General features: G+C 33.3%; 2 protein-coding genes across 6 annotated transcripts; both read right to left on the reverse strand.

Moving 5' to 3' along the window:
- LOC109351296 (protein FAR1-RELATED SEQUENCE 5-like) lies at positions 373-3547 on the reverse strand. Of its 5 annotated transcripts, none has more exons than XM_019592734.1 (4): positions 3364-3547; positions 2982-3096; positions 989-1547; positions 373-762 (listed from the first exon to the last, which is right to left on the reverse strand). In XM_019592734.1, exons 2-4 carry the CDS (start codon positions 2987-2989, stop codon positions 550-552), a joined length of 780 nt encoding a protein of 259 aa, XP_019448279.1. In that variant the 5' UTR covers positions 2990-3096; positions 3364-3547; the 3' UTR covers positions 373-549. The 5 variants fall into 5 exon arrangements, with proteins under 5 accessions (XP_019448279.1, XP_019448277.1, XP_019448280.1 ...); XM_019592732.1 differs by having other exon boundaries at positions 3322-3547; XM_019592735.1 differs by having other exon boundaries at positions 3010-3096; positions 3322-3546.
- Positions 8955-10498, reverse strand: LOC109351002. Its single transcript, XM_019592311.1, has one exon. The coding sequence runs from the start codon at positions 10465-10467 to the stop codon at positions 9187-9189; it is 1281 nt and encodes a 426-aa protein (XP_019447856.1). The 5' UTR covers positions 10468-10498; the 3' UTR covers positions 8955-9186.

Below are 12424 nucleotides of genomic sequence, written 5' to 3' on the forward strand. Positions count from 1 at the left end.
ATCTTCTAGTGGCATGGTTTTTCCCTATGTTCATGATAATTTTTTAGAGAGAAATTTTCCATTGATTAGAATTGAAAAGTGATAACTATCTAACCATAAAGGTCACTACTTCACAACATAGATTTCCAATTCATCCTTCAATCAGAGAACACAAGCAGGGGAGACTAGAGTCTATGTGGTGTCGACCATAATTCTATCAACTTGGAAAAGAGAAATGATCACTGTATTGTTAACCATTTAGATGTGCGGCTCGAAAAAAGTTTGATCTGACAAAAGTGAATAAAATGGCTACCTTTCTCATGAGGGAAAGGCGTTGCTGCAACAATAACAGTATATAGAACTTAAACATCTAATCCAAGACATGATACCGGGAAAATGAATTTTCTCGTAAAATATGCTACCTGAAGTTTAATGTTACAACTATGCTACTTCAAGCCAAATCCTATCTAAATGTTACAGAATTATGTTTGAAACTTTCAAATGGCAAATAGGCTTAACAAGCTCAACAGGATGCATCGCTAACGAGGAAAATGCTAAAAATGACACTAATTACCCGCCATCTGAATCTGATTTTTCCTCCTCTATCTCTCTTATACTTCGGACAACATCAGCAATTTTTTCCGAGATGTGTTCTGTGTATTTTTCCAACTCGTTCAGAATCATATTTAGTTGTTCTTCATATGCAGCACACCGTCGTTTGTATTTTTGCCTTTCATTGTACAACTCAAGCGATAGCTCACGTATTCTCCTATCTTTCTCATCCTGTGACACAATCCATGAACAAAAAATTGATGTACTAAAAAATAAACAAACAAACAAAACACAGACATTGGAGCCAAGCAATGAATGAAAACTATACAAAACATGGACATTGGACATAATGTGTTGAAATTGTATATTTAACCAAAGATCAGTCCTCGGTGCATGAGTACTGTCTAATCATTGGCATGAGTACTGTCTAATCATTGGCAACTCCGGAGAGACATACCTCACTAACCAGGTTCTTCCCAGATCCTCGCCATGGAACTTTACTAGGACTCATCAGTTTATGACTATGCTCCTTCACAAATTTGGTGACAACCCATTTCCCTCCATCTCGTAAAGCCAGTCTTATCATGGCCTGACAACCTTCTCGGGTGGCTGGTGGAGGAGGGAGCACTCTATCTTTTCGGTGTACATACTTTTTTGCACGAAAGCCTTCTTTCGAGCAGACAAAATCTTGACCGATAACCTGGTTATTGACCCGTGAACGACGGTTATGGTGTATTCGAACTGTAAATCCTATCCGCCTACCATAGGCAATGTAGAATTCCCTGGCTTCTTCTCTGGAATTGAACTCCATGTCTATAAATGGTTCTAAAGCTTCTGCATCTGCTGTAATATCTGCTACAGGTTGTTCAGCATACCTTTCACCTTCACCTGCACATAGTTCCAAGTTTTCTGAAAACACATCGACTTTCTCATGGTTTTCGCTAATTTCTACTTGCATATCAAGGTCACTATCATCTGAATCAAATCCCAGGCTAGATTGGTGATCCTTCATCCTCCTATAGAAGAAATAATTAAATTATCCTTCACAGTTCATCAATGTAAGGAAAATATGATACATTTATGCAACCAGTAATTATAAACAATTGAAGCATATGGTTGCAAAGGTTCTATTTCAAAACCAATTGGCAATGAGAGGAGTAGTCCAACATGTATTTACACCTTGTCTAAAAGAATGAAGCATGCGATGCAGGACTTACTTCCTAACATCCCCTCCACAGAAACCTGTCGGACCAGGCGACAAGCTACCTTTGACCCATGACTAAAGGGTATCTTTTGGCTCATGACAATCGAAAAGAAGTTGGACTCTGACTCTGGTACCATGTTAAGGCTCCACCTCAAAACCAATTGGCAATTAGAGAAGTAACCCAACATTTATTTAAGTCATGCCTAATAGAATGAGGCAGACGATGTGGGACTTACTTCCCAACGGTTATTACACTATCATGATTTTCCATTTTACAAGGTTTCTCTTTTCCCCTTATTTCTTCTCTTATTGTCACTATTTGGTATACATACAGTTAGCATCAGCAATGCTTCACAGTTTATGAATGGTCATGGATGGATATCTGATCTTTACTACCTGTATCCTATCCGAAGCCATATAAGTAATATCCATATTCAATCCTATCTTTAAAAAATCATGTTTTTCACATCCCTATCGAATTGTATCCTAGAATAGCCATAAAATATTGGGAAATAACGTTGAACCCGAAAAAGAATATGACCAACATAAAAATTGGCCAAGATGATAACAAAATAGTCATCCGCAGTTTCAAACAAGAAGACAGGGGAGCCCAAACACCAGGGACATCTGCAACAAATTAGTAAAGCAGAGAACCACATAGGTGAACTTAACATCGTATATTGACTCAAAACCTTAAGGATTAAGTCTATGGGTCTTTCTACTTATATGTTCTTCAAGTTATCCATTCTTGTCAATACGAGACTTCTTTTACCCACATCTTAGTCACACTTGAATTCCGAAAAGATACCAACTAACCTATATGTTCTCTTTCTGTGAGAAACCCTTGGATAAATATCAGATAGTATAGCACTTAATGATGATTTGCCGTACATAAAAATGAGATATACATTTTATTAACTAAGATCACAATCTTGGTAAACCAAATACAACAACAACAAAAGGTGAAGCACTTATATACATTTAAACCCGCCTATGTGTGTTTGATATTATACTTAGCCGGTCCTAAGTCCACATAAAAGGTGAAGGTTGTATTACGCAGTCGACATCTAAAGTAAAACTTTTTCGAATCTCTATGGTATTGGCAAACCAAATACACATGAAAATTCACTATAATCAGACCATACTTGGAGGTAACACAACTAAAAAAATACACTATATAACATAATTTTCCAGAAGAAGCAATTAGAAGAAAGGTATAGAAAATTACATTATATTGAAGTTTTACCTATCCATCAAAAGAACTATACACCTACCCTCCAATTCCAAATTCCAAACCAGGTTAAGGGAAAATGATCATTCAGATTTAAACATATCCCATATGACACATTATATAGAAAAACCTGCAACCAAGAACAAAAGTCAACCTTTCATCTTATTAAGATAACATTACACATTTCATATCAACTCTAATTCTAAAACTATATCATATTCAAATTAACCACTTATGTAGCAAGCAATATTTCCCAAATGTAATGTTTTGAAAAAAGATAAAAACGATATTAAAAATTGGACCTTTGGCTTAGGAAATGAAAAGGGTAGTAGCAGAAAGAAAAAAAGAGAGTTACCCAGTTGATGAAATGTAGAAATAATGCAGAAGAAAGTGGAACCTAGAGAATGGGGTTGAACCGGGTTGGGTTTTATTTTGGGATTATGGGTTTTCTTAGCTCTCAGATACACAACTAGTGATAGAGACAAAGGGTGAAACCAATGTTTTTTCTTTTTGTTTCTTATCGAATCACGTTATTTGCATATATAAGTTTTGAGTTGAAATCTGAAGGTGCATAAATGGAATACGATGTAAATAAGGATGAGAAGGAGGAAAACAAATCTATACATCAAAGATTACATCATTCACTATTTATTCATTGCTAATAGAAAAGAATTATGAGTAGTGCCCATAAATGAGTAAAATTCTTTGGGTTCTATAACACTATAAAACAACGAGAAAATTTTGTATCGACAAAAATTTATTAGTTACTATAAATCTAGAAAAATATTACAATACCAATAAATGACTAAAAATAATTATTTGATATTGCAAAACTACAAAAAATGGTCAAAATGCATTTTTTAATTTTTTTTTATTGTTTTGACATTTTTATATTTTTAATTTAAAAAAATGAGTCTAATAAAATTGAGTATTAACACATATTATTTTTTATATAATAACTTACCATTGTGGCATAGCAAAGGCATTTTTTACAACATTCTATGGAGGTTATTTTTGATACTATCAAAGATATTCTTCCAACTTATGGGTAAAGAACTCAGCAAATGTCGTTCACATGAATCGAATCCTTAACATTTTGGTCATCTTAGGGATCAACGAGGCCTTATACTACTTGACCAACATCTTGTGGGTATAATGCTTTCTTCATTTGATATAATTAATATTACTTTTCACCATCATGATTAATGAATTAATATCTTTTGAGATACATAATTGTCCCTCTCAACAAGAGTTGTTTATAATAATCGAATATTTGACCTCTTAGTTTATTTAAAGATTAGGTGAAACTTTACCCACTCCTTTCTAGAAAAATCATAGGCTTGTTTCCAATAATACAATGCTAGTTTATTTTGGACATCATTAGTTTTTTGTATTTATATAATGAGAGGGCACAAAATAATATATGATTTGAAATCATTTTAGAAAAAATTATAGAATTGTCCAAATTAGCTTGACATATATGGATGAGACCCATAAAAATTAATAAGTCAATAAAGACTAATCCAATTTCTAGAAGAATAAGAATACCACGTGGCACATGGGACAACTTGAGAAGGTTCCATGTAACTCTTCTTGCTTGGAGGAAAACCGCATGGGTTATGAGGTTGAGGTAGCAGGTCAATCTAGCATGGACTTATCAAGTGGTGGTGATGTTATTACGCGATCCACTATCTCCACTCCAACATGTGACATGCTTGTGGAAGATTCAACAATTCCTCATATGAACTTGGATGCTCAAAATGAAATTCCTTTTGAGGAGAATGATCATATTCATCCTTCAAAATTAGTTGTCCCGATTAATGCAAATACATTGGTTTCGACTATATATCGTGAGGCTCCTCATGGCACAACACAAGTATCCATAGATTGCTAATTTTGCTCCTCTGGTGTTTTTACTCTATTCTTTTATATTTATTATGATTGAATTTCAGGACTTTAATATTTTATCTAGGAATGTTCGCGGAGCCATTAATAAGGATGGTCGTCATCATGCAAGAGAGTTGATAAGGAAATATTGCCCTTCTATTTTCATTCTCCTAAAAACTCATTGTCAATTCAAAGATGCTAAGTGCTTTTGGGATGACTTAGGCTCTCAGGCTTGTGGTATTGTTGAAGCTTCTGGTCATGCTGGTAGTATTTGGGATCTTAGTGTTGTGGGCAGGTATGTCAAGACAACCATTGTTGATATTTTCTCTCAAGTCATTTCTATCAAGTTTTAGAATGGGGGTCGAGAGTGGATTTGTACAGCTGTGTATGCAAGTCCTTCTATTCTTGTTCGAGAATCTCTCTAGGAGTATTTGGTGAATCTTCGTAACCTAGTGCACATTCCGTGGTTGATCTTAGGTGATTTTAATGAAATTCTTCTTCCTTCAGAAGGCAGAGGTGGTAATTTCATTCATTCAAGGGCTACTAAGTTTTCTTAGGTTGTGGGTACTTGTGGACTTATGGATCTAGGAGCTATTGGTAGCAAATTTACTTGGTTCCGCAGAGAGCAGGGTAGTCATAGTGTTTCCAAGCGCATTGATAGAGCTTTGTCAGATTGTAGTTGGCGAAGAGAATTCTCAGATACTTATGTTGAAAACCTTCCAAAATTTCACTCTGATCATTGTCCTGTCTTGATTAGATGTGGTGGTGGTAGTAAGGTTATCTCCAATAGACCTTTCACATTTCAGACTGCCTGGTCCTCTCATGCTGACTTCCATAATATTGTCCTTCAGGCTTGGTCTTCGGTGAATATTAATGTGATGCACGGGCTTGCTAAGGTTAGAGAAAATGCTTTGTTTTTTAATAAAAATGTCTTTGGAAATATTTTTAGGAGGAAACATAGAATTGAAGCGAGAATCAGAGGCATCCAACTCAACTTGGAATCAGTTGATGATTGGGATCTTGTTAGACCGGAGGCTCAATTGAGGTGAGATTATAATATTGTCTTGAGACAAGAGGAAATGTTTTGGTTTCAGAAATCTAGAGAACAATGGGTTAAATTTGGTGACAAAAACACTAAATATTTTCATACACAGACCTTTGTGAGGAGGAAGCGCAACAAAATCGATGGACTCTTTTTAGATGGTGTTTGGATTACTGACTCTTCCAAGCTTAAGGAGGAGGCTAATCGTTATTTCCAAACACTTTTTTGTGGCAGGAGCCAAGTTAATATTGGTAATTGTACTGTAAACACCCTAGTGTTACCTCGAGAGGGTGTTGTTGGAATGATTGCACTGATTTCTTTGGAGGAAGTTACAAAAGCGGTTATGTCTATGTAGTCTTTCAAAGCTCCTAATATAGACGATTTTCAACCTTATTTCTACAAAAAAATATTGGCAAATTGTGGGGAAAAATATTTGGAAGATGGTCCAAGATGCTTTCCATAATGGTTTTTTTTATCCTCGCCTTTTTGAGACTCTCGTGGTTCTCATACCTAGAGTTAATCATCATACTTCTTTGAAGGATTTCAGGCCTATTAGTTTATACAATGTGACTTATAAGGTGTTAAATAAATATGATGGTGAGTAGATTAAGGCCTTTCATAGACGAGCTATATGATTTCTCAATATTCACTGCAACTCCTCAAAAATCTGTTAGCAAAATAAGTGTTGATGAGATTCTTAATTGTTATAGTTCATCATTGACATTACTGAAGTTTTTTTTGTTTGTTTCTTATGTGTATCCTCGCACTGAAGGTAATTCTGTACGAGCTGGGAACATTCACATGTATGTGGGGCTAATATTCATAGCGGGTATTTTTTCATCCACAAAACTCGAACCAGAAACCTTACTTAAGGGAATCAAACATATACCACTTGAACCAACCATTATTGGTAGAAATTACTGAAGTTGAATCTGATAGAAGCTCATCTTTTTTAATTAATCACTTTTTAAGAGAACAAGCCAACTGATAAAAGATTAATTGCATCAATAATTTTATTTTCCCCAAGCTAATTTAGCCCAAAGAACATTAATAAGTGATTACTTGCGAATTCTAACGTAATGATTAATTAAAAAATTAAATTTATTTGAGTAGCCATTATTAAAAAGTGTTTATAGGATAGAATATTAGCATATATACATTGACACTAATCTTGTAAGATAATGAAAAGAATAAATTTTTTCAATTTATTTTTCTCATTTCCTTAAGAAGAAGATCTTCCTCTAGTGTCTCTTATTGGTCTACACACAATCCTTTTTTTAATATGTTTGAATTGTATAAAAAAACAAAATAAAATATTAAATAAATAACCAAAACGTTTCCAATGGCAATTAGTCATAATGAAACAATGACTAAGACAATGGACAAATTTAAAGTGCATGCTAAAAGTTTAAATTTTTGGAGTGGTCAATGTGGATTTTACTTAATATGAAGATAGTGTTATCAAAGACCAAAACAAAACCATAAAATGATGTGGAAATTATGGCAGATTTTCTAGTACACTTGGTTTCATTGTTTGGAATATTTAAAATAGGATGGTTAGATCAATTTCACGTACTTATGCATTGGGTGAAATGACATGAAATCAAATTATTAATGTGGAACATTAATGAAGTGATTCATTCTGCTAAGAGAGGGCCATAAGGGTGTTTTCTTATGAAAGTGAAGAAACTTATGACTCTATGGATTGGGGGTTCCTGGATTATATGATGCGTAGGTTTGGTTTTCCAGTTTTATGGAGGAATTGGGTTAAAGCTTGTCTATCCTCAACTTCTATGTCTATCCTAATTAATGGTTTCCCATCATATCAATTCTCAGTGTCTAGAGGTATTAGGCAAGCTGACCCTATGACTCCATTCCTTTTCCTCTTAGTGGATGAAGGCTTTTATGGTACAACCCAAGTTTGGTTAGGTTTTTACTCTTGGCTCGTCCTTCTCATCTCCCTTTTCTTGTGGTGTTGGTTTTGTTTATCATATGTCGTTATGCCGAAAAGCTAAAGCAACAAATCTTTGGAGGATGGTTTGGTTTGCCATGGTTGGTCTTTATGGTTGGCGAGAAATGATGTAACTTCTGGGGTAGGGGGTTTAATGTCTCTAATGTTTTGAATTCTGTTAGGGTTAGTTTGAGAGTTGAATTTTGGAGAGGAAAGAAGGGAAAGGGAAGGCTTGGGAGTCATGAAATACACTTATGAGTTTAAGCCTTCCATTTCCATTCTTTCCCCTCCAAAATCCAGCTCCCAAACTAAACTTTAAGGTAAGGTTTTGTCTTTGGTTTTCTTCTACCCTGAATTGTAATTTATTCTCGTGTGTTGACCCCTGGAATTGCATTGTGGGTTGCCTCTAGTTTTCTGGTTCTCTTTTTTCTTTTTTAATGTTTTTGGTTTTTTTGTTTTGATTTCCCTTTAGTCTTGTTCTAGTTCATGTTGTTCCTATGGGTCAGTATTCCTTGTGATTTAATCCAATTTCTTTGTTTATCAAAAAAAATTATTACTCACTTCATTTCATTCTAATATTTTATTCTATCGTAAAGTATCCAAACAATAATATTTTAACTTGTTATCCATTCCAATATTCCATTCCATTTTATTTTATTCGATTCTACGAATCACTAAATATCCTAAATATACATTAAAATAATAAAAAAGAACATTGTTGTTTTCCACCTTAAACAAACATGTTTAGTGAGAGTATAATTTTTCAACCATAAAATTAAACTCATAATTTAAAAAAAATAAACTTAGATAATAGGATCTCAATCTAATGGAAAAGTTATTTATCTTGTAACTTACAGATCATGAGTTCAAAATTTGGAAACAACCTCATAACTATTGTGAAAGTAAAATTGTACATACACATCTATTACTTCATTCTGTGAGGGACTCGGTATAATATTACACGACACACATCAACCCATATTTATTTAATTAACACAAAATTGTTCATTCCCTTTTACCATTGTATCAAGTTGCCTCATAAAGATGTGAAGAAATTTTGGCAGGACTAGTTAAAACCATAAAGATGTGAAATGATATACATCAAAATTGTGATTACTAATGTATCAACACTGCCCAAAAGTTAAGCTAAAAGACTATTTCAGCTGAAAGTATAGAACACAGTGACCTATATATATCTACAATCATGCCCTAACATATATATTTGTTCTTCAATTAGAGAAAATATACAATACATGTTATGTTAAGGGAATTAAGGGCCTAAAAGTTCTGATATCATAACTCACTAAGTTGCAGTCATAGTCTATGATCATATGCTTGAATTATTGAAGAGATTTGTCTAGCATAAAAACATTATCACCATAAAATTCTGTATCAAGCCCTTCATGTCCATCAAATTCCTTGAGTCCCATCAATGCCTCAATAGGAAGAACTTGATCCATAGCCAAATATTCCAATCCCAAAGGAAGGTCATTGAAATTTGAAGCAAAGTTTTCATTAAGAAAAGTCTTGTTGAGATGATCTTCACACTCTAGAGGTACTACTATCTTAGCTGAACTTTTAGACCACGTGCTTTTTACACTACATAGGGCATCATTGATTTTTTGTTTACACTCCTTTATCATTGGTGTTGGTGATGATGTAGCTTCAGACACAAGCCTTTTCCTTGGTGAGGAACAAAATGAAGTCCATGGTTTCTCATAATTCCAATTGAGTTTCTCTTCAAATGGCCAAAAAAGTGGTTCATCCCCAAAGAACTCTTCTGTTTGTACTGTAGTAGTGAGTGAAGAAACACTAGAGACAGAAGAAAGGGCACTGCAATTTCCCTTATAAGTCCATTCATTGTCTTTTTCTTCAAGTTTTAGCAAGGAGTCCCAGTAACTAGGTGACCCTATATCTGATTCAGATAAAGAATCACACTTTTGGCTAAGAGAGGTTGAACTTGAAGGGTCTTCAAATGTGAGCCATTCAGTGTCTTCATCTTCAAGACTGAGTAAAGAATCAAAGTAACTCTCTCTAACACTTTCTTTTCCTTCAAGACTTTGCAAAGAATCCAAGTAATTAGGTGACCCTATATCTAATATTTCAGACAAAGAATCATACTTTCTGCTAAGAGGAGTTGAAGGGTCCTCAAGTGAACATAGTTCATAAGATTTTGAATCTGAGAGCCACACAGTATCTTCCTCTAATTCAATACTGAGCAAAGAATCCAAGTAACTAATCTTGTCCAAATATGAAATCTCAGAATAAGCATCATACTTATGACAAGTTGCATTGTTCTCTATATTTGCCCTTGCATTTGGGACAATCCTATCAGGTAAAGATACTTCTTCTGCAGCTTTTATTCTATACTTGCCAAAGGAATTGAGATTTTTGCTGAAAAGAAAGCAAGAGCTTGCTACTAGGAACAACCAAAGAGCTAAGAACTCATTTGCAAGGCCAAGAAGAAGAAATGGAGCATAATAACTTTTGTCCTTATCAGATAAATTACTGTTTTCAACTTTGGAGTAAATACCTGAAACTTGGTTTCTAAGATTGCAAAAGTGACATGTCTGTTTAGGTTCAAGTGTCATGTAGAGAGTCTCAGTTCCAGTTAAATTCATGCTAGTGGATAAGATAATCTGTTACATGATAAATTACAATGGTTTAACAGAAGAAACATAGGGATAATTGACCATTTGAGGGAATAGTTAAGAAGGGGAAAAAACAAAACAAACAACACATAATTTTTTTTTGTTACTACCAAGGTATTCCATCACCTTTTCTGGTAAGAAATTAATTATTTTCGGGGTTCGTGGCTACCCCTCCCAACAATGTCGTTCCTAGGAATTGAACCCTCGATCTTGAGGATCCAGTGGAATTTTAACCTACTAGACCAACGTCTTGTTGGTAAACAAGAGATAAATTGAAAGTATCTCTTTCAAAACAATTGGATATACACTAAACATCACAATTAATGTAAATAAAGGAAAAGAAACTGAGATATCAAAGCCAAAATGTAAAAGGGTTACAGGCTATAGTGATCAAATGTTGTTGTTTGTTGGTATATAATGTCAGAAATGTCATATTTTTAAAGTTTCAAAGAGAAGAAAAATACATGGAAATATAACTTCGAATATATCAATGAATGAGAAAATTAGAAGAAGGGAAAATAGACTTCCATTATTTGACAGGTATTATACATTTATTTTATGAGTTATATTTGTTAAAAAGATACCTATTTTTCCTAAAAAGAAAAAAAAAGAGTTATATTTGGTAAGAGAAAAACGACTTGTAATTTTTTAATGTTAAGCTGGTTAGATTTTACTAAAAAATGATTATTTAAAGATCTGATACCATTTAAAAGAATATCCCATATTTACAAAAATGTTAAGATTAAAGCTGCACTTTTCAGCCTCTAACAAGAATGCTTCTACCAAAATCACAATGAGGATAAAGGGAATCAATCCAAAGTTCCAAACAGTGTAACACTGTAAATCAACCAATTCAACTAAGTGATCTCAGTCAAAACAAAAAAACATCACATATTACAACTTAATCATTTGCCATAGAATAAAAAATCTCCCAAACAACATTAACATTATGATATCCGAGTCGGACATCAAACCAGAAGATGTCCCGAATAGATATAAACTGTTATATGATTAAAAATTAGTCCTAGATATCAATCCAAGTGAAGAACAAAAAGACAGTAGCTAAGGATCAAAGAAACAAGCTATACAGTGGATGAAAACTACTATCAGTTCATAAATCAAGGCATAATACATATCAAATGGCAGTGATCAGTATGATGATGAAATCATCAAAATGATCAAAGTGCAATATATATATAATAAATGAATAAGAAAATGATGATGGGCACGTAAACATGTGTATTAAAAGAGAAAGAAGAATAAAGAAACACTTACCTTTGAGTATATAGAAAATGACGTTAGAGATGAAAATGGAGAGAATGAGAAACCCTAGAAGGATAATAAGAGAAGAGTGAAGTGTACATTTATGTAACCAAATCAAACGTAGGAGGTTTTTTCGCGCTCTGACGCGGTTTTTGAATCAATACTATTGGCTAAAAAGCTTCATTTTTATTTTTGTTATTGCCTTTATTTTTATTTTTGTCTATGTTGGTTATTATTAGATGAATGATTTAATCAATTTTCTAATTATGTAACGGATCATTGATATTTATCTTCTAATTCTCCAAATAAAACCCAGCACATGAGTATATTTGATTTCTAGTTTTTGGTGTATAAATATATATTATATTTATTAACTTTCAGCAATCAAAGGAAGGATAATAAATTATAATATTTCACTATATTCTTTAGACGGTTTAACTAAATATTTTAAATATACTTTTTAACTTTTAGAAAATCAATAAATATTTATATTTTACTTTTTAATTATACTCTTATTTATTATTTCTCTTTTATGCACACTCTATTTTTTCAGATCTTTGATTTTTTTTCAAATGTTCATTAAATTAAATAAGTTTATTTTAGTCAAATTTTACATTATTTATTAATTTCTTAAATTATATATATGACAATGTTTGGAAGCAGA

Source organism: Lupinus angustifolius, chromosome LG06 (assembly GCF_001865875.1).
Source record: "Lupinus angustifolius cultivar Tanjil chromosome LG06, LupAngTanjil_v1.0, whole genome shotgun sequence".
In the NCBI taxonomy this organism is placed as follows: Eukaryota; Viridiplantae; Streptophyta; class Magnoliopsida; order Fabales; family Fabaceae; genus Lupinus; species Lupinus angustifolius.